The sequence below is a fragment of the Aotus nancymaae genome, unplaced genomic scaffold (assembly GCF_030222135.1).
Source record: "Aotus nancymaae isolate 86718 unplaced genomic scaffold, 86718_ANA_hifiasm-v0.15.2.pri h1tg000033l, whole genome shotgun sequence".
Classification (NCBI taxonomy): Eukaryota; Metazoa; Chordata; class Mammalia; order Primates; family Aotidae; genus Aotus; species Aotus nancymaae.
Genome location: NW_026988447.1, coordinates 27,459,618 through 27,482,820, shown reverse-complemented (window position 1 = coordinate 27,482,820; position 23,203 = coordinate 27,459,618). Strand labels below are relative to the sequence as shown.

Below are 23,203 nucleotides of genomic sequence, written 5' to 3'. Positions count from 1 at the left end.
ATATTAGTTTGAAGAAAATTCCAAATATCCTGATTGTTTTCAAAGATATTTTTATCTAATCAAGTCCTGCTGGTTTGAGAGTCATTTTCCCTCCTCTGATGACTTTATTTATTGATTTCTCTCTTGCGATTTATTAGGTATCTCTTTTCAGATCTTAAAATGGCTCCCAGAGCGTGATTTTGAGTTTTCGGGGGAAGCCTGTGTTCTGACGATTACCATTATCATTAGGCAGAGTACATTCCATTCACTCTTATCTTTTCTTAATTACTCAGGAACATCATTATGAGCATCAGCCCTTGGACTGCACTGTAAAGAAGGATGACAGCTTTTCTGTGTTCTGCCCAGAGCACTTGATCCAAATGTGGTATCTTTGGGAGTGGGGCCCCAAAATCTGCATTTTTAAAAAAATTTATTTTTATTTATTGTTTTCTGATCTGATTCAGACCTGAAAATCTGCATCTTTTACACATTCCCAGGTGATTCTTCTGGGCACTGAAGTTGGAGAAGCGATTGGCTGAGAACGTTTTCAGAGATTATTAAGATACATAGATCTCAAGTCATGATGTTGAAAAGCCATAAAAGAGACTTTTGGAAACACAACCACATTTTTCTAAATCTTCTCCACCCCCTCTCTTTTGCTGACTTTTCACTGGGTCAGAGGCTCTAAGGCTGGAACCTGATGTTCCACGTGGACTGTGTTATGGCTGTTCTTCTACAGGGTAAAGTGCATGAACTGAAATAGCTATTGAGTGCTCAGAAGTCACTCAGTTTCAGGTTTCTGGCTTTGTTCCACATAGCTGTGGGTTCTGTAAATCTTACCTAGAAAAGTTGTGTGCCTTTACACACACACACACACAGAGAGAGAGAGAGAGAGAGAGAGAGAGAGAGAGAGACACTGAGTGCTATAATAATTCTAATAATTCTAATATGTAAAGAAAAGTCAGAGGCCAAGCACAGTGGCTTATGCCTATAATCCCAGCACTTTGGGAGCCGAGGTGGGAGGATCACTTGAGGCCAGGAGTTCGAGACAATCCTGGGCACCATAGCAAGACTCCATCTCTAAAAAAAAAAAGAAAAAAAATAGCCAGGCATGGTGGCATGCACCTGTAGTCCTAGCCACTCAGCAGGCTGAGGCAGGAGGATCCCTTGAGCCTAAGAGTTGGAGGTTGCCATGAGCTATGATCGTGCCACTGCACTCCAGCCTGGATAACAGAGCAAGACCTTCTCTCTTAAGAAAAGAAAAGAAAAAAAGAAATTTCAAGAAATGTTTCCAGTGTCTCCATTCTATTAGGATAAGAATTAGTATCCTGTTAGGGATCAACGTCAGTCAGTATGGGGTGGACACAACTTCCCCAGTATATGTCCCACTCATATGGTAAGCTTGAATATGAACCCATTTTTTATTTCAAGTTCTATTTTAAGATACTTAAGACTTCTTTGTTTTGGAGAAACTTTATTTCTCTGTTCCAAATAGGAGTTCGACTCTAAGAGTCTAAAAAGAAACTCAGCTAGCTGGTGGGTAAAATTATCTACATAATTGATTTAATTCTATATACTTTGTGCAAATGATTAACTAGATGGTAACTTCCCCTGGGGAGCCTCATCTCTTTCACTACACCATGGTTGACATTTTAAAAAATGGAACAGCCAGGTGCAGTGCTGCATGACAGTAATCCCATCTACTCAGGACAATGAGGCATGATAATCACTTGAGGCCAGGAGTTTGAGACCAACTTGGATAACATAGCAAGACACCATCTCAAAATAAGTAAATAAATGAGGGAAAATGTGATAGGTCAGAATACACAATTAGATTAATTTAGTAGTAATAATTTTTTTTTTTTTTTTGAGAAGGAGTCTTGCTCTTGTTGCCTAGGCTGGAGTGCAGTGGCGCTGTCTCTGCTCACCGCAACCTCTGCCTCCTGGGTTCAAGCAATTCTCCTGCCCCGGTCTCCTGGGTAGCTGGGATTACAAGTGCCTGCCACCATGCCTGGAAAATTTTTAGTAGAGACAGGGTTTCACCATGCTGGCCAGGCTGGTTTCAAACTCCTGACCTCAGGTGATCCATCTGCCTCAGCCTCCCAAAGTGCTGGGATTACAGGTGTGAGCCACTGCACCTGACCAGTACTAATGATTTTGTAACCCATGTTTTACAGACAACCGTGCTCTAGACAGAGAGATTTTAAAGAGCTATGTGACACAAAAATGCTTCTGTTTGTTTTAAAAGATAAGCCAGTTTTGTTCAACTTTGTTTACAGCAGGCTCTAGAAGTGCTATTAGCCCTCTTAAAATTTGGGCTTATTTAAAAATAAAGACCAGGCGCAGTGGCTCACACCTGTAATCCCAGCACTTTGGGAGGCAGAGGCGGGTGGATCATCTGAGGTTGGGAGTTCGAGACCAGCCTGAACAACATGGAGGAACCCTGTCTCTACTAAAAATACAAACTTAGCTGGCGTGGTGGCACATGATTGTAATCCCAGCTACTCGGGAGGCTGAGGCAGGAGAATTGCTTGAACTGGGAGGCAGAGGTTGTGGTGAGCCCAGAGCACACCATTGCACTCCAGCTGGGCAATAAGAGAGAAACTCTGTCTCAAACAAATAAATAGGAAAAAAAGTTAGAAATCCCTAGAAATGGTGTATTAATTTAGCTAATCAAAGTTCAACTGATGATAGGAAAGAATATCAGCTGAGTTTTCATGTTTGTTTTTTCAAAGTGTTAAGTCGTCCTTTCCCTGGAGTTCTTTGTCTTACAGCATGTCAGAAACAGTATGAGAATAAATCCTCACCACAAGAGGGAGCTAGACCATGAAGAAATTAATGGATTGTTTTGGAAATAGAAATAAAAACTGGGAAAGTGCAGGAGATTTATGGTAAGATCACCAGTATCATCAGTGCTGACAGTTATTTGCACTGAGTGATGACTTCATTCTTTCAGTTACTCAGACCATAACTGCGGAGTTCATCCTTGATTCCTTACTTCCTATTATATTAAGCATGTCTTTTAATGCTGACGCATTGACATCTAGGGCCTTGCGGACTCTGGAGGGACTGCCGCTCCCAGGGCTAGCTGATTGCTAGAGATAGCAAAGGCCTAGTGCCTTTCATGCGCAACCTAACCAAATCAGCCTGTGTGCCTGCAACCACTTCCTTCCTAGGCCTCTTCCACTCCATGCCACCACCATGCCCAAGCACCAGACAGCTAAAGATAGCCCGTACACCCCAGAGTCTACTGAAGTTATTCAAGCTGGCCAGTCCCAGGCCTGCTGGCTCTGCCTCTCCATTCCTTCCAGCAGACACTGCAATACAGGCTCTTGCCCATGTTTTCTCTTCACTCCATCTACCTCCTACCTGATCCTGGTGCCTCTCCATGTGGCCCCTGTAACATGATGTGCCCCCTCCTCTTGGGAACTGTAACAAACTATTGTTGGGGTTCAGAAAACAATACCCAAAAATGAAGGCCTCAGAGGCAGCTTCAGGAGCAAAGGTTTTTCTCTGACTTTTTCCTACTCTCCTGTCTCTGAGTCCCATCCTTCCCAGAGGCTGCCTATAGACCCCATGGCAGGTCATGGCAACCAGGACGATTTTTCCCCAAAGCCAGCCATAAAACCTAAAAATAGTACTCTAACTTTCCTTCCACCTTTCTGTGTAGAAACTGACCATAAAGAAATTCTCTCACACCTGTAATCCCAGCACTTTTGGAGGTCAAGGTGGGTGGATCACTTGAGCCAGGAGTTCCAGACCAGCCTGGCCAACATGGCAAAATCCCCTTTTTACTACAAATACAAAAATTAGGCACGAGAATTGTTTGAACGCGGGAGTTGGAGGTTGCTGTGAGCCAAGATTGTGCCACTGCACTCCAGCCTGAGTAACGAAGCAAGACTCCATCTCAAAAAAAAAAGAAGAAAAGAAAAGAAGAAGAAGAAGGAAAGTAATTATCTGACCTACCTTGTTTGACTATAGTCAGAAGACCCCCAGAAGTTGCCTTTGCAAAAATTATAGTCAGGGAAATCTGACATAACTATCTTGCTTCTACCAGGATAACCTGCTTTTGCTCATTCTTGTGTGGAGGATAAAAGTTCTTTCCTTGAACTGGTGCCCTCCTTGTTTAAAAATGGAAATCTAATTTGTAAAGACTAATGAAAGGACACGAGGTTAGAATTATGGTACAGGCTTGAACTTTGCTAAAGAATAGGCTGAGTTAAACAATAACCTGCTATTGTCAAGCTTGTTTTTCTATAAGTTGGGTTATAAAAACGACCCCTTCTATAAGTTGCTCACTGCCCCAGAGTCACAAGATTTATAACTTCCCCAACTACTTCTGTAAATAACGTTACTACTGTGAAACCCGAAGAACTGGTCTTTGAGATACTTTTCAGATTTAGCAATTCAGCAGATCAAGAGATGCCACTTGGTTCAAAGACCACCCCTCTCCAGGAACTGATTCAGCTGCATGAAGACCGTTTAGACACCCCTGTGAATTTATCCACAGCCAGTCAAGCCTTTCAGTTCGCCAGACCCCTTCCTGCCAAAGTACCCTGAAAAACCCTAGCCTTTGAATTCTCGGGGAGGCAGATTTGAGAACTGTCTCCTGTCCTCCTGCTTGGCTGGCCCTGTGATAATTAAATTATTTCTTTGCTGCAACGTTTGCTGTTCTCAGTGCATTGTTTTTTTCAGGGCAGTGGGCAAGAAGAACCCATTGGGTTGTGGTAACCCTGCCCCATACCCAGCAGAAAGGAGTGCATACTTAGAAAGGCCCGGAAGAATCTAGACGGAAACGCTTTGCTAGGTCTCCCCACTCAGTCTGTTAGCATTAGATCATGTCCTTTTTGTCCAGTTGTATGTCATACTTCATTGAACCTAAGCATAGAAATGGCCAATTTCCCCTGTATCTTTGCATCTTCATTCTAAAGGCTCTTGTGTATACATATTAAATAAATGTGTGTGTTTTTTCTCCAATTAGTCTGCCTTTTGATTTTGAGTTGATTTTTCAGCAAGTTTCAGAGGGCCAAAGGGAACTTTGCCCTGTTTTTCTTTTTTTTTTTTCTGAGATGGAGTCTCACTCTGTCACCCAAACTGGAGTGCAGTGACAAAATCTTGGCTCACTGCAACCTCCACCTCTCGGTTCAAGTAACTCTACCTCAGTCTCCCGAGTAGCTGGGGTTACAGGCGCCCCCCACACCACGCCTGGCTAATTTTTGTATTTTTAGTGGAGACAGGGTTTCATCCATCTTGGTCAGGCTGGTCTTGAACTCCTGACCTCGTGATCCACCCACCTCAGCCTCTCAAAGTGTTGGGATTACAGGCGTCAGCCACTGCATCCGGTCTACACTATTTTTCAGTGGCATTTGTCTCCTAATCTGTTGGCCTTACCACACCTGAATAATAATTGAAATGCCTAATGCCACACCTCAGCACATTCTATTGTTCCTTCCTATGATGCACCCCAATTCAACCACTTCTCCTCACCTTGGCCCCTCTGTCCTGCCCACCATCATCATGAACCCCCGGCTTTCACCTGGGTCCCTACTCCCACTCCAGCCTATTCTCAGCACAACAGCCTGAGTGATCCTCTTATACATGGGAGGAAGATTTTGTTGCTCTTTAGATCCCTCCGATGAAAGAACTAATAGCAATTAAAATTTCAAAAGTATTTTCAGAACCTGCAGTAAACTAAGTTGAACAAAGCTGGTGCTTTTTGTTTTGCTTTGTTTTGTTTTTTTGAGATGGAGTTGTGCTCTGTTGCCCAGGCTGGAGTGCTGTGGTGCGATCTCGGCTCACTGCAACCTCTGCCTCCCAGGTTTAAGCGATTCTGTCTCAGTCTCCTGAGTAGCTGGGATTACAGGCGTGTGCCACCACACCTGGCTAATTTTTGTATTTTTAGTAGAGACAAGGTTTGGCCATGTTGGCAAGGCTGGTCTCGAACTCCTGGCCACAGGCAGTCTGCCTGCCTCAGTCTCCCAAAGTGCTGGGATTACAGGCGTGAGCCACGCACCTGGTCAGTATTCTTAAAAACAAAGAAAAGTATTTTTACTTCACTAGTTGGCTTCCCCTCTCACTTCTGAGTTTAAAACAAAGTCCTTAAAATGATGTTCGGGGCCCATGTAAAATTTGATTCTCTGCTTTCCCCATTGGCCAATCCCCTGGCCTCCTGAGCTTCCTTGGGCATTCCCACCCACCTCAGGTGGTGGCTCACTGCAGCCTGCTTCAGCCTCACATGTTTTTCCCAGAATCCCCATAATCTGTTCACTTTCTCAGGAAGTGAAATCTTCCCTGACCTTCCCCAACAAAAAAATAGCACCCCTCTTGACCCTGTACACCTTCCCACCCTCCTTATTCCCCTCTATTTGTCCCATACCACTTACCCGAGCACATACAGTCATTTACTTGCTTCTTATCAGTTTCAGCCACTAAAATGCAAGCTCCACAAAGGCAGGGATTTTGTTTTTCTTCACCGCTAATTTGCTAATGGCCCAGAAGAGGGACTGCTATATGGTAAAGCTTAAGAAATATGTGCTGAATTTGGATAAAGCTGGAGGCCATTATTCTAAGTGAAGTAACTCAGGAGTGAAAAACTAAAACCAGTTATGTTTTCACTTACAAGTGGGAGTTAAGCTATGAGTATACAGAGGCAGTCTGAATGATAGAATGGACTTCAGAGACTCAGAAGGGAGAGGGTGGAGGGAGCTAGGGATAAAAATCTACATATTAGGTACAATGTACATTACACAGGTGATAGGTGCACTAAAATTTCACCACCATATAATTCATCCATGTAACAAAAAACCACTTGTACCCCAAAAGCTATTGAAATAATTTTTTTTTTTTTAACAAAAAGGTAGTCCAGACTAGGCATGGTGGCTCACACCTGTAATCCCAGCACTTTGGGAGGCCAAGGTGGGCAGATCACGAGGTCAGGAGTTCAAGACCAGCCTGACCAACATGGTGAAACCCCGTCTCTACAAAAAATACAAAAATTAGCTGGGCGTCGTGGCACGTGTCTGCAATCCCAGCTACTCAGGAGGCTGAGGCAAGAGAATCGCTTGAACATGGGAGGCAGAGGTTGCAGTGAGCTTAGATCACACCACTGTACTCCAGCCTGGGCGACTGAAGGAAAGAGGGGAGGGGAGGGCTCTAGCTCAGTCATTCCCACATTACATGCTTGGAGAGTGCTTGTGTGCATCCAGGAAGATATGCTTAGTAACACCCACAAAGCATGTCATCTAAGAGAGAGGCAAGTTAGGTGCTCCACTCATTAAACAATCAAGAACACATGATAATGGCCTGGCAGTGTCCATCCATGTGTGGCAGAGCAAGGGGGACAGGGCAGGTCCCGAAGAGTCAGGCCAGACTTCCTGGGGCAGAGGCTTTTCATGGGGAACTTCTTGGAAGGAGGCTATGCCTGGAAAGGTGGCATCTCAGAGCAGGTGGGACAAAGTTAGTGAGCGCACTCCATGGGTCAAAACTCAATCTTTCTTCCCCCTAGTTATCATTATAGTTTAGTTTTACAAATAGAAAAACTGAGGTACCAGGAAGTTATGTCACACAGGTACAAATTGCAAGGCTGGGATTTCAACCTAAGATGGTTGCCAGAATTCTTCTAATCATTACAATCTATTGACTCCCATTCATGCATTCATTCTACAAGTGTTTATTGAGTGCTTACTGTGTACCACATGTTAAGGATATGTTAGTGAATGAAACAAACTAAAATCCTTCTCTATTCTAGAGGGAGGAGAAAGACAGTAAGCAATAAACGTAATATAACCAAGTTCTACAGTACGCTAGAAGGTAATGAGAAACATGGTGAAAAACAAAGGAGGGTGAAGTGGACTCAGAATGCTCGGCGAGGAGAATGTTGCACTTTTTAAGTGGGGTGGTCAGTGAAGTCCTCATGCAGCAAAGACTCGAAGGGCACAAGGGCAGAGCCTGTGGCTCTCTGGGAGAAAGACACGCCCGGGAGGGGAGCAAGCCTGGCTCTCCTGGACTGCAAGGGGGTGGGTGTGGCTGGTGCACAGGAAGGAAGAGGGAGAGAGGGCATGCAAACACTCAGTCTTCTGAACCCTACAGCAGCCTGTGCAGCAGGTGTAATCCTTGTTTGCCAGAGAGCAGTTGAAAGCCCAGTGTCACATAGACAGTGGCAAAGCCAAGTGAAACCCAGTTTGACTCCAGATCCCAAGTCCTTTCCACCACACAACCTTCCCTCTGCCACTGTAGAGAGGCAGGAAGAGAGAAGCAGAGGTGGGAAGAGTGAAACTTCATCACAGGGAATGCTTCACGTGGTGGAGGGGAAGAGTGAGAAATAAGATGGGATGGAGAGGCTATGCTGGAAACCCAGGCAGAGGAGGTGGAAGTTTGGGGGCAGGATAGAAATTGGCTGAGAATAAAATTATGAGAAGCTGGTCTGTGTGTTGCATGGATTGGATCAAAGAGGGACCCAATTACAGATATCAGTTGATTGTCAGGCTAAGTGGATGACGATCAAGGGAAAGGAAGACAGAGGATGTTAAAGGTTGGCCTTAACCCATGGAAAGCAAGAGGAGGGAAGGGCAAGAGAGAGTGCTCTCATAAGTATGGTTAGGAGAGCAGCTGAGAGCCCAGCTGCCCTTCCTTCCTTCCTGCCTGCCTGCCTTCCTTCCTTCCTTCCTTCCTTCCTGCCTTCCTGCCTTCCTGCCTTCCTTCCCTCCCTCCCTCCCTCTTTCCTTCCTTGACAGAGCCTCGCTCTGTTACCAGGCTGGAGTGCAGTGGTGTAATCTTGGCTCACTGTAATCTCCACCTCCCAGGTTCAAGCGATTCTCCTGCTTCAGCCTCCCAAGTAGCTGGGACTACAGGCGTGCACCACCATGCCTGGCTAATTTTTGTATTTGTGGTAGAAACAGGGTTTCACCATGTTGGTCAGTTTGGTCTCGATCTCTTGACCTCGTGATCTACCCACCTTGGCCTCCCAAAGTGCTGGGATTACGGGTGTGAGCCACTGTGCTTGGCCAGTTTTTCTTTCTGTAAAATGGTGTGATAAAACAGTACCTATATCATATGGTTGTTGAAAAGATTAAATGAATAAACACTTAAAACTGCCTGATTAAATTCTAGAAAAATAAATTCTTGTAGACACTCCTTCACAGTCCCTGCTGATAAACTCTCTAAATTCATGTGAATTATTTTTAAAAATCCATTTATTTAATTTATTTGAAGAGACTAGCATTCATTCTTCTCTGAGGAAAATAAGAAAATAAAACCCATGGCACAGCTGAGGCAGACGCTGTGGGTGGTCAGCCCAACCATCACTTCTCTTTCCTACTTGCTGGGAGAGCCACAAACTGGTTCAGGCCACACAGCCATATGCTTCACTCATATAATCATAGTGCCCCTATAGCCATTGCCAGTGATTGGCCTAGGTTTCCTCAATGAGAGAGGCCATAGAAGAGACTTTCCTTTTCATCCATTGGATGCTGCCAAATCTGGCTGTGATGCTGAAACCCAGGCAGCCATGCTGTGGCTGTGAGGCGAGCTAGCCGTGGAAGGCAAAGCAGACAAGCTGAGAATGGCAGAGCAGAAAGGCAGGAAGAACTTAGTGGAGCCGCTGAGTGAACTGTAGGGCCGCCCAGCACTTCTTGTTACGTGAGACAGTAAACCTTCTTTATTCCTTAGTTCGTATTTAGCTGGGCTTTGACGTTTCTTGAAGCTGGAAACATTCTGATACTTACAGAAGTAAAAGTTTGGTAGCAATCTAGATGGATCCATTAATCTTTTTCTACGTATAAGAAGTGAAACTCTAAATTCAAAACCCTGGCTTTGGTTTTTGCAAATAAATAAAACCGAAGGAAAAACACATTTACCGAGCATACCACTGTGTTGCGGGGGGATTATATTTATCGTTATATATATATATACACACACACACACACACACACACACACACATATATATATGCAGGGTAACAGTCATTTTCTGAAATACTTTTGGAGCAGAACCATCTTTTCTGTTTTTCCTTTTTTCTTAGCTTCAAGAAGAGGAACAGAATTTCTTCTTCCTTTTCTCATTTTTCAACGAGAGCCTTTTTGTTGAGCAACCCCAAATCACTGATGCTGAGTTGAAACAAAATGAAACTACAGCATATCATCCTTCTGATAGCTGTTACTTAGTTCTAGACATGACTGCTGAAATAATTTCACATTTAATATAAACTAGCAGGCTGAATGATTCCAAACATTTAAACCCAAAGGCAGACATTGGTAACCATCCCATTTATACTAATGGAATGGTTACTAATTTTGTCTAACATAGTTTGATCTTGATTTTCACATTACTTCATTCTACAGCCCTTGGGCCCAAATCAATCATCTTAACTCATGAAGTTGCCCAATCTTTCACTTTCAAGGCTAGCTTCTTAAGCTTACCTCAATTTGTATTAAAACTTTAATCCTGTATTCCTCTTTCCCACAAGGAGGAAGAATATTCATATTGTGATGTGACCCATGTGTGTTAGAGGGTGAAGCCCTGCCTGAAAGATCTAGCATGTGGATGTGTCTGTGCAGGTGCAAAAGGTAATCCAACATCAGTTTGGACTCAGTCAACTCACTCATTTCTGTTTCCTTCCATCAATTGAAGGGAGCGTGATAAAATCAAGGACTGGGCAACTGAGGGAGGTAAAATAAAGCAGGAGATCTTATGGCCTGCTTCAGTTTGAGGCCTAACTGTGCCTTGTGTAGCCCTGCCAAACTTCCTAGAGTCAACTGCTTTGGGGTCCTGGGCAGAAGGCCCAGCTAATAATGAGGTACTATGTTGACTCTCTTTGTCATTGGCTTTTGCGCTTTAGAAATGTTTACTGGCTGAGTGCGGTGGCTCATGTCTATTACAGGATTCAGGAGACCAAGATGGGTGGATCATTTGAGGTCCACCCTTGCCAACATGGTGAAATCCCCGTCTTTACTAATACAAAAATTAGCTGGGTGTATGCGCCTGTAATCCTAGCTACTTGGTAGGCTGAGGCAGGAGAATCGTTTGAATTCCAGAGGTGGAGGCTGCAGTGAACCAAGATTGCACCACTGCACTCCAGCCTGGGCAACAGAACGAGGCTTCATCACAGATTAAAAAAAAAAAAAAGGCTGGGCGCGGTGGCTCACGCCTGTAATCCCAGAACTTTGGGAGGCTGAGGCGGGCGGATAACCTCTGGTCGGGAGTTTGAGACCAACATGGAGAAACCCCATCTCTACTAGAAATACAAAATTAGCCGGGTGTGGTGGCACATACCAGTAACCCCAGCTACTCGGGAGGCTGAGGCAGGAGAATTGCTTGAACCTGGGAGGCAGAGGTTGCAGTGAGCTGAGATTGTGTCATTGCACTCCAACCTGGGCAACAAGAGCAAAACTCTATCTCAAAAAAAAACAAAAAAAAAAAAACAAAAAAAAAGCGTTGACTGTGATTAGGGTAGGAATAAGGATTGCTGGGGTCCTCAGCTCAGACTCACGCTTAGACTGCCAAAATCTACCACAGTGTCTAACAGAATCTCTATATTTTCTTTAAATCATGAATTGAAATTTACTGTCTTTCAGCTATTTGCCCTGATCATCTCATTTGCAATCCATACCCCTACCATGTATGTATTCAGTCAAACACTTTCTGTTGGTGTGACTAATCCTTCTTATTTGGAGTCACATCAAATGCATAGCAAGCTCCAAGCTTTTCAGACTCACCCTCAGCTCTTAATAGAATGCTCTGAAAATGATAAACGGCTAATAGTATTTTAAAACAACTTAAAATGTGAAGTTCACTTAGTAACTTAAATATACAGGTAGACACATTATATGAAAACGATTACTGCTTTTCTAACCTAGATGACCAAAGGAAGACAACGACAGATGATTGTATATTTTGTTTAATACTTGCATTGTTTCTATAGCGCAATTATAGCAGTCTTTAAATTTACTTTCATTACAAATATTTGTCAAGTTTTGTTTCAGAAACATTTTTCCTACTCTCTTGCATCATGCACCCAGACACACTACAAAAAACTCATTCATAACACAGTAAGGGCAAACATTATTCATGTAAACATCTTTCATTAATTTCCCATAATTTAAAAAAATCATAGAATTATAGATATTGAATAAGGCTCATAGATTTAGTTCAAATTCCGCAAGAGACCAAAGTGCTCATTAACTGTGAATGGGGTTAACTTTTGGTTGCAATAAATGCCGAAAGCATACCCCTGGCTTCTACCCTTAAACATACCTCACAACCTAATAAATGTATTTCAGAATAAAAAGAGAACGTAGAAAACCCAGGAGGAAACTTTTGAAGAAGGGAGCTCAGAATCATGGACATAATTTTCCAATGTGATAAGCAGGCATTACATAGTCCCTATAGCTTCCCAATACATGAATCAAGGTTAATTATTGTAACCCAAAATGTAACCATATAGATATGTTAAGATACATTGGCATGTGTGTTCGTATTGCTACTATACACAGTGAAAATTTGTCATAATATGTATCATTTCATTATATCCAGGACCAAAGTGGAAAAAAAAAAAAACCCAGTCAAGTTGAATATCATCATAAAGGAGTTTTTTTGTTTGTTCGTTTTTGTTTTTTTCAGTAACATAAGAGTCAGGAGAGTTGGGAGGTATGTCCTAGGGATGTGATTGGTCTTGATATTAAACAACTTTGAACAACTGTGTGTAAAGTCACAGACAGAGGAAGCAAGGATTTTCGTTATCGGAGGACGTCTCTCTCTCTGGTTGGAAGTTTGGTGCTTAGGTGCATAGTCTTCCAGAGCTGAGACAGGAAATGTACTGTGCTGAGAAATGGGCCCCTTGCCAGCTGCTCCCTTCTCCTTCTTCTCTGCGAGGCAGAAGTCAGAAGGTAGAGATTGCTGGCAAAACCGTGAAGTCCCACCCTGGGGTCTGAACCCCAACTCCACTGAGGGCAGCCTCCCTGACGTGTGTGACTAGGCAGTAAGGGTGGCGGTTGATGGTGGCCGGGAAACCCAGTTCCGAGGTTCACATGGCCAAGTCTGGCTTCTGATTCTGCTGCCCTGCAAAGAAATTGTGCTCCAGATAACTGCACCGGTGTCTCTAATGCCTCTGATTCACTCTCAGGCCCCTCGAAGGCCTGCAGTGATATCACTAAAAAGGTGAACACACCTCCATTAGCACCTAACTTCCACCAGGAAGCGGCTGAGGCACTGGGGAAGCCTACGAGCTCTCTCCACGTCAGGTGCAACAACGCCGAGGAAGTTGCTGTGAGTCAGAGTTATTGTAGGCTTTTGATTTTTAAAAATCAAAATTGATCTGCATTACATCTCAATAGACTCAGATAATTCTCACCAAAATTTGTGTAATGTGTTTAAGTAGCACTGGAATAATTCAACTTCATTTAAATATATTCATTCTATCATGAAAATATTTCATACAAACATCTATTTACATACAAACACATTAAAATTTCTGAAAAGGGTTCCCACCCCTGTGGTTGTATGGCTTGAAATAGTTTCATTGCTTTGAATATGTATGCACACATTTGGCAAAAGAAAACTATTAAAATTTAGTATTTTTAAAATTAAAAAAAGTGACATCAAGATTCCAAATTCCTGAAGGGAAAGATAAAAGAAAAACAATAATAATCTATCAAGGTACCCCAAGTAGATGTAAATTTGATATATTTTGTGAACCTTTGATCTGTGGCAAATAAACATTACAACTGTCAGTCTTGCAACATAGTTTTGCTTGTTTTTCTAAAACAAAAGATATCTGGATTCTAAGTAACTACTCTTAAGACAGAAGCTTGAGGCAACTGTTTTAAAACAAACAGAACAGGATACCTCTACCTTCTTGGAAGATTTTACATGCATGTTGCAGTGAGTGATTTAAATTTTCATATATTAAATGAAATTTACTAAAAGTGCCACATACTGTCTCCCGGAGAAGACAAACCTTTAATTCACTGTTTACAATTAATGCAATTTTAATAGTTACATTTAAATGTTAAAAATGGTTACATTGGCCTCATCGGCCTTTCTGGGTTGTTGGTGATAAGGAAATAGTTTTTCAAGTGTGAAGAACCCCCACAGGGCAAATAGATTTAACTACAGTCCCAGACAGGTTCAAAGAGGTCTTGGAAAACTAATTTCCTTCTTAGTGTCGGGTAGATCAGGGATGAAGCAAGTTAAAATAAGAATAGGTACTACAAGACTCAATTCCTCCTCACTGCTTTCTTTTTGATCTCATCATTCCTTTGTGTCGGAAATTCAATCTTTCCAGTTATTTTTGTTAGTCCATTCAAATGTCCATTTGGGGACATGCTCCTACAGGTTAGTTCCTATTCCTAACTCTAACACAAGATAATATTTCATCACAGAAAAGATGCTAAGGGAAGATCTGATCATGCAGGAGTTGGGCTGAGACAGCTCTGAGTGAATCCCCTTGAGATTACAGTGTCTCTCTCTCTCTCTCTCACACACACAGATGCACAGGCTCCCGCTGTTTTTCAGGAGAGCAAGAAGTTATTTCTTTATTCCCCACCACATGGAATCTTCCATGTCTGCTGTGATTCTGATGCTGATGAAATGACCAGATGCGTGGCTTCCTGACATAGTTCCTTCCCCAGCGGATGTAACATAGAAAAATACATTCTGAGTATTCTTTTCCACTTGCGCTTAGGTTCAAACAAGGAACAAACCCTCCTGTTCTCAGCTGTTAATTCCTTATAGAACCTCCACTCCCTTGACTTCTTTCCTTACCTACAGAACTCAGTGAATCTCAAGCAACGCTCTGATTCCAACCTGCGACGGAGCCTTATATTTGGGAGTATGTGTGTGTGAGGGGAGGGATGGGGTAGACAGAGCCAGAGACACAAGCAAACGGAGAGAGGGACACACAGAGGGAAAGCCAGACGGGGAGGGTCCCAAGGACACACACACAGCCAGAGAGACCCAAGAGAGGACAGCGCAGAGGACTCGGAACAGGGAACAGGAGAGGGCTGCTGGGGCTGCTGTTACACAGGACGCCCAGGTGTTCTCACACATCGGAGAGAAGAGGAAAGAGAGCCCAAAGGAGAAAGAAGAACTGGAAGACACAGAAAGTATGAAGACAGTTGGGAGGAAGATACAGTAAGGCTCGGCATCGGTGCGTTGCTTCCTCTGATTTGCGTGGAGGTCACAGACACACTGCTGAGTTTTAAGCTCAGAGTGTTACCATCCAATATCTCATCTGAAAAACTGATTAGCTGACTAATCACTACTTACAACTCTTCAGTTCCTTTTATCCAATTTTGAAAAAAATTCCATTTGAATGGGATAATTAGAGTAGCTCCTTAGGACAGAAATTGTACCCCATCACAGCCAGGACCAGAATGTTATCATCCTCAGGAATGAAATCATTCAGAGCATAGCTTTATGGGGGATGTGACTGGCACTATCCTCTCCCTGACTGCATCCCCTGACCTGGCTGCACAACCCACCCGAGTGAGGTGAATGCAACCATCTTTCTCCTGAAGACAGTCACTCCCTTTGGGACACATCTAAATTAAAGCACCTATCAGAATACAAGTCCAGAGGCCCTGGCCCATCTGTCACAGTGTACAACACAGTCTATTTCTATGGAACAACAGTGACCCTATCCTGGTGACTTTAAATCTAAAAACTCTATTCGGTTTCCTTTGGTGGGCAATTTTTCTGAAAGCACCGACAACCTCCTCTCATGGGTGAACCATCGGCTTAAGCTTTCAAGCAGGGATCCAACTTGATCTCCCTGAAGCCATTGCCACCTAGCTGCAAAGCATGCAACTGGGTGCTCTACGAAGCTTGGCCTAGCAAAGAAGGGAAGGGCAACTCTGTCAATGTGCCCAGGGGTCACCTGAACTGAAAGTCATGAGCAGCCTGGGATCAAGTACTTTTGTTGTAGTCTTCATAAAGCAATGTGCAACTGACAAGAAATAGCAAACTTCCTTCTGCCTATGTCTTTACTCTTCTCCTGCTGCAAACCTTCCCTCATCAGTCAGAGCTCACTATCTGCTACAGCTTGGAAGGCCTTAGCTTTCCAGACCACACTGACTCAGGTGACAGGAACCACAGCTGACAGCTGCAGATCAGCGCAACAGCTGCTCTCCAGTCCTTCCAGCCACTGCATCGAGGTGTCTAAATGAGACACGGCTATGGCATGTGGTGAGGGTGCTTACGAAAAACAAAACTCTCAGAATTCATTCAGAGCAATCCCAGTGATGTTACAGACCTAATTAGCTAAACTAAAAAACAGGGGTTTTCTCCTTATTTCTGCAGTTGTGATTACACATGGCTGGCAAAATGGCTGAAATGTTATTGATAGTGTTGCTTTTAAACTATACAGGCGTTCAGTCTTAGTTTACAATGTTTTGAAGCAGGTAAGTGCTTTGAAATTACAATGATGAAGAGTTTTAGCATCAAGGTTTGATTTGTACTTAGTAATCAGTATGTCTGCCTTAGTAGTACTGACTAAAAATAATTTTTTTGAATTCTGTTAGAATTCAAGTTTCTTATTTGACTTTTGAATTCAATGCACTGTGTCACAAGCCTGACTGTACTATGTTATGTACATTTAATGTGTACTCAAGGAGAAAAAAATTACTAGCACTATTGAAAAGATTGCAAAATTGCCACAGTTACTGCTTAGAAATACTAATTTTCTTCTCTTCTTTCTTAAAGTATATATTACAACTCTTCCATAACTTAATGCAAACAAAGTAAATTCATTTCTTCTCACATCTTAAAGCAAAGATATCTTTGTTTACATGCGAGAATAATATTCTATAATAATACCCTGGCCCTATGAGCCAGTACTTTATATTAGGACATAATGATAAAATGATGATATAGAAAGAGCCAGAGAGACCTACACACTGCTACTGATGCAAAAATCCATTTGGAAGTTTTCTCTTGTAAAGGCTATCTAAGATAGAGAATAGGACTGAGGGGTGAAATGACTTTAGAAGTGGGCTTCTATTTACTAGGAAAAAAACAAAGCCATTCTATTGCAAGATACAGATCAAAGGTTAAAAGGCAAATTATACTACATTTAGAGAATAAAGATGTAGTAATTCTCAACCCTCAATACGGCACATATGCAAGTGTGATAACACAGTTTGCAATGGCCATAGGAAAAAAACACTATGGAAAAACCACTGACTAAAAATGACTGAAAAACCCCATTTCCCTGTTTCAGCCTAATCATTTGGCATCTCTGAATGTGGTACAGATTTAGACTTGAACCACCAAAGAACATCACGCTGTCTTATGTCAAATGCTCGACAATACCTCTCAGTAGGACGTTGTTGCAAGGCTAGCTAATTTTAAATCTGGTATGAGTAATACAGTCAAACCTAGTTAGTATGCGAGAAAGTCGTTGCTAACGCATGGTGAGAGGATGTGACGTCACAGCATGAGCAGTCCCTGGTTGTCCGTTGTCGGATAAACGTAGTGCATAGATCCAAGGTTCTATTCCAGGTCTCTGAACCCCAAAGCCAGGCCTTTCACTTTTGCTGGGTGGCCTGGAAGGCCTTCAGCTCCACCTGGTACCACTCTGGGGCTTCAGGCCCACTCTTCCCGGGGGGACTGTGGTCATAGCCATAGGCAACGGTGAGCTCCTCATCGGCCTCCACTGCTTTCAGGGTGCGGATGCATTTGATGGGCCCAAAACGGGGGTGGACAAACCTAAACATCAAGATGCATACAGTCATTCCTGGGCCAGACGAGGAGGTTGGAAGCAAAGGCTAGGGACGGGCTGATACAGGAATCACCCCCAGGCACTCTTCCCCGCCTTGCCTGGTAAGTGCCCAAAGTGTGGTCACCCAGCATCAGTTTCACCCAAGAGCTTATTAGACATGGAGCATCTCGGCCCCATCCCAGACCTGCTGGTTTGGAATATGCATTTTAGCCACACCCCCAGGTGATCCACTGGTATATTAAAGTTTGAAAAGCACTGCTCTTTTTTTTTTTTTTAAGCATATTTACCACCTTGCATTTATAAACCAACAATCATGATTACAACAAAAATCTGTCCTTAATGAGAAATCAGATCCGGTGTAGCCTGGCAGCATTTGAGCTTGTCTGGCGAGCAGTATCAGATTACCTGGCTGTACCTCAGAGAGAAGGCTTCACCAGAGTGCTTTTGGAGTTGCAAGAAAAAGCCCCGTGGATTTTTTTTTTTAAGACAGAGTCTCATTGTGGCCCAGGCTGGAGTGCAATGGCACGATCTTGGCTCACTGCAACCTTCAAGCGATTCTCCTGCCTCAGCCTTCCGAGTAGCTGGGACTACAGGTGCCCGCCACCATGCCCAGCTAATTTTTATTTTTTATTTTTAGTAGAGACAGGGTTTCACTGTGTTAGCCAGATGGTCTTGATCTCCTGACCTCGTGATCCGCCTGCCTTGGCCTCCCAAAGTGCTGGGATTACAGGGGTAAGCCACTGCGCCCAGCAGCCCTGTGGATTTTCAAATACAAAAACTGTATTCCACCCTATTCATACAGAGGAATATGATTTTCTAGCATGAAAGTAGATGAAGACTTCTTCCCAAGAGGGAAGTCTAGACCTCTCTGCCAACCTGCTTAATTTAGTATTTCCCTGTGAAGCATCCTGTGAAGGGAGCAGTATCTCCTCCCTGTAACAAGTCCTCTAGGGACCAGAAACGAGGCTAACACTATGGCTATGTTCGTTTGCCAAAGGCTCCCAGCTCTGTTCACCTGCACAGCTCCCTGCAGAACAGGCAGATAAATACGCAATAAATAGACTTAGCTCACCTAACAGCTGCTGAAAGGGATATATGTAAGGCCTGGCCAGGAAGATTTTTACATGTGTCTGGTCAAATCAATCCTATTCATTTATAGCCTTTTTTTTTTTTTTTTTTTGAGACAGAGTCTTGCTCTGTTGCGCAGGCTGGAGTGCAGTGGCACGATCTCGGCTCACTGCAATCTCCACCTTCCAGGTTCCAGCGATTCTCATGTCTCAGACTCCCGAGCAGCTGGGATTACAGGTGTGCACTACCATATCTGGCTGATTTTTTTGTATTTTTAGTAGAGACAGGGTTTTGCTATGTTGGCCAGGCTGGTCTTGAACTCCTGGCCTCAAGTGATCGGCCCACCTTGGCCTCCCAAAGTGCTAGGATTACAGGTGTAAGCCACTGCACCCAGTCTATAGTCATATTTTGAACAAAGGGTTGGTGAGACAGCAAAGGAGAAGGTTTCAGGCCCTAAATTAGGTTGGTGCTTGGTGGCCGGGCATGGTGGCTCAAGCCTGTAATCCCAGCACTTTGGGAGGCCGTGGAAAGGACACTTAACCTGGTGTAAGAAGATTCTGATGTGCGTCCTGATGCCACACATATTTACTGCATCCTCTTGAAAAGTCCACCTCATATCTCTGAATCTCACTTTCCTCATTTCTAAAATCATGATAATACTAGTAACAGTTATCCCACAGGGTCTTTGTCATGACAAAATGAGATCACATACAGAAAGCACCTTATACAGTGCCTGGCACAAAGTAGGATTCCACTAATACTGGCTACTGCCTGCCTGTGAGCATGAATGTTTTGCCTATGTGAACACACAAGTGAGCAGAATTATCAGCCTGCACTCCACCACAAACGAGATGCCTGGACTGTGGATTCAGGAATTCCTTATGAAAATCACAACTCTGCTTAAGTTGAAATATTTCACTTGACTGGGTGCAGCGGCTCATGCCTGTAATCCCACCACTTTGGGAGGCTGAGGTGGGTAGACACCTGAGTTTAGGAGTTTGAGACTAGCCTAGGCAACATGGTAAAACTCCGTCTCTACCAAAAATACAAAACATTAGCCTGGGGGTGGTGGTGTGCACCTGTTGGTACCAGCTACTCGGGAGGCTAAGGTGGGAGGATCGTTTGAGCCTGAGAGGCAGAGGTTGCAGTGAGCCACTGCACTCCAACCTGGATGACAGAGACCCTGACTCGAAAAAAAAATTAAATTAACATATTTCACTAAAAAAAGTTCCTAAAATACAGCTCTGGTACACTGAAAAACAAAAACAAAAAATAGACCCTGTGTTTAATTTCCAGACCTAAAGCTTCTCTTATAATCCTCTTTTATTTTCATTTTCCTGCTCATTATCATCATCATTTTCAGAGTGTAGATAATAGGCAGACTGAAAAGAAAGAATTATTTCAGTTGTTGATTGTTAAAGATGGCCGGAAGATACAGTGGTTAAGAGCACTTAACCTCTCTGCCGCAGAGACCTGCTTTTCCTGTCTGATTCCAGATGGTGATAGTAGTGGCCTCACTGAGTTACTAGGAGGACTGAATGAGAGAATGCATGAAGAGCATCTAGCACAGTACCAGCCCGGAGTAAGTGGTCTGTAAACCATAGATACACAATTAGCAGTTAAACTGAACCTCTGTGCCAAATTGGTTTGGCCCCTTGTCTACAGGTTGCCTAGGAAAGCAGTTCTTATCTATTTGTCCATTTGGCATTTTGTACCAGAAGGCAGTTAAAACAGCTTATGGAAGTGTTTTGTTTATGTTAAACTGTGCATATCAGGTCCAGGCATGGAGGCTCACACCTGTAATCCCAGCACTTTGGGAGGCCGAGGCAGGTGGATCACCTGAGGTCAGGAGTTCAAGACCAGCCTGATCAACATGGTGAAAACCTGTCTCTACTGAAAATACAAAGATTAGTCAGGTGTGGTGGTGTATGCCTGTAATCCCAGCTACTTGGGAGGCTGAGGCAGGATAACTGCTTGAACCTGGAAGGTGGAGGTTGCAGTGAGCCAAGATCACACCATTGCACTCCAGCCAGGGTAACAAGAGCAAAACTCTACCTCAAGAAAAAAAAAAGTGTACATATCAATACCAATGATTTTTGAAACAAATGAAAGCCCCATGAATTGTCTGAATTTTATATTTGGCTATTATTGGAGTAGTCTTCTCATCACACCAAATAACTAAGATTTGGTCACCCTGGGCTTGCAAACAAACTAAAAACGACAATAAACAAAATGAAAACCTGCAGAGTACAGGGACTTGATTTTGTACAAATGAAACCTTGTCTTGTCTCCTTCCTTTTGGTGAGAAAAATCATGTCCTTGCAATGAAACCAACAACCTGGTTTGTTTTAAAGGAGTAGTCTTAAGTAGCATTTATGATTGTTACTACCGCTTTAAAGGGTTGTTGTTAAGCTGTGTGCGGCTTGGAATGACGCTTTGGCCTAATTCACCCTGGCCATGAAAGCCTTGGAGTTAATCACAGTGTCAGTTTCATTTCACATGACACATGTCCTTCGCCATTTCTACCCGTCCTTTAAACAGAAGTTGCAGCTTCAGTGCTTGTTACGGGCTGCCAAGGAGACCAAATCGCTGCCAGGAAAATTTTTAAGCCATTTCACGGATGCAGGAAGGGACATTCTTGAGGAACCTCCAAATCCTGGCAATTTTCCTACAGATTAAATGCACATGATCTGATTCTGCTTATGCTAACAAGCAAGATGACTGAGGGACTGCAAGCTATAACTGAGCAGAAAAGGTTGCACGCAGCTCACCGCTCCCAAGAAGAGCTGGCATTCTCAGACCAATCTAAGGAGAGCAATGATGATGGTACAAAAAATCCCAATTACATCATCTAGAGAACAGTCAGAGATGTTCGGCTTTGGGAAGAACACGTTCAGGGGTCATGTAAAATCTACTAAAGTGTCTGTAGGGCTACCATGTAAAAGAGAGGCAGACATGGGACACAGGAAAGAAAGGCAGACAATTAGGGCCAAGGGCTGAATACAGGGAAACGCATTTGGGCTCAAAATAAAGAACTTTCTGGGCTGGGCATGGTGGCTCATGCCTGTAATCCAAACATTTTGGGAGGCCGAGGTGGGCAGATCACCTGAGGTCAGGAGTTCAAGACTAGCCTGGCCAACATGGTAAAACCCCAGCTCTATAAAAATACAAAAATTAGCCAGGCATGATGGCAGGTGCCTGTAATATCAGCTACTCAGGAGGCTGAGGCGGGAGAATCACTTGAACCCAGGAGTTGCCGTGAGCCAAGATCACACCATTGTACTCCAGCCTGGGCGACTGAGCAAGACTCTGTCTTCAAAAAAAAAGAACTTTCTAGTCATCAGAGCCCAGAAGCTAACTTTGTAACGTCTATTTCATTTGTCTGGGCAGCTACCTTTGTGGATAATGTAAGCTCGACACCAATGGAGGTTTCCAAGAAGAGGTTCAATGAGCAGATGGAAGAGGAGGCTCAAACTCTAAGAGGATTACTTGATTTTTTAAAAAATAACAGCTTTGTTAATATATCATTTATATACAGAGTATTAACATATGTACTCCTTTACATATATTTACCCTTTTGAAGTAGATAATTCAGTGGCCTTTCAACCACTGAATATCACAAATATACAAAAAATTCTGCAACCATCACCATCATCTAATTTTAGGACACCCACCTTAGAACATTTTCATCACACCACAATGAGATCCCATACCCATCAGCAGACACTCGTCATCACCCTCCCCAGCCCTAGGGAACCACTCATATTCTTTCTATCTCTATGGATTTCCTATATTTTGGACATTTCATATAAATGGGATCATATGTTCTTTCGCTTAGAATAGTGTCTACAATTCTCATCCATATTGTAGCATATGTCAGTACTTCATTCCTTTTTATTATCAAATAATAGGGACTCTGATTTTATAGGTCTCTTCCAACACTGAGATGTCATGGCCTAGGCTTAGGACTTCATTTTCCTTCTTCCTTTCACATCATAAAAGGGCTCCGGGGTGGGTGTGCTGGCTCACACCTGTAATCCCAGCACTTTGGGAGACCAAGGTGGGTGAATCACCTGAGGTCAGGAGTTTGAGACCAGCCTAACATGGTGAAATCCTGTCCCTACTAAAAATACAAAAAAATTTGCTGGGTGCGATGGTGCATGCCTGTAATCCCAGCTACTTGGGAGGCTGAGGCAGGATAACCACTTGAACCTGGGAGGTGGAGGTTGCAGTGAGCTGAGATTGTGCTATTGCACTCCAGCCTGGGCATCAAGAGGGAAAATCCATCTCAGAAAAAAAAAAAAAAGGGATCCCTCATCTTCTCCATTGTGCAGAGTAATTTCAGTTTTTACTATCATTTCAAATAACACTATCTTTAATTGTCCATAATGAGAAAACTGAAGGACAAAAAAAGCAGCTATAAAACAGCAACCCCTCGGTATA

The 23,203-nt window shown here is 43.3% G+C and overlaps 1 protein-coding gene across 1 annotated transcript in view; it reads right to left on the bottom strand.

Moving 5' to 3' along the window:
• Positions 1-11,856: 11,856 nt before the first annotated feature.
• SETD7 (SET domain containing 7, histone lysine methyltransferase) overlaps positions 11,857-23,203 on the bottom strand; it is a 51,619-nt gene continuing 40,272 nt past the window's right edge. Inside the window, exon 8 of the mRNA XM_012443229.3 lies at positions 11,857-17,679. Coding sequence (XP_012298652.1) covers positions 17,499-17,679 — 181 coding nt within the window. The 3' untranslated portion in view covers positions 11,857-17,498. The remainder of the gene's footprint in view (positions 17,680-23,203) is intronic.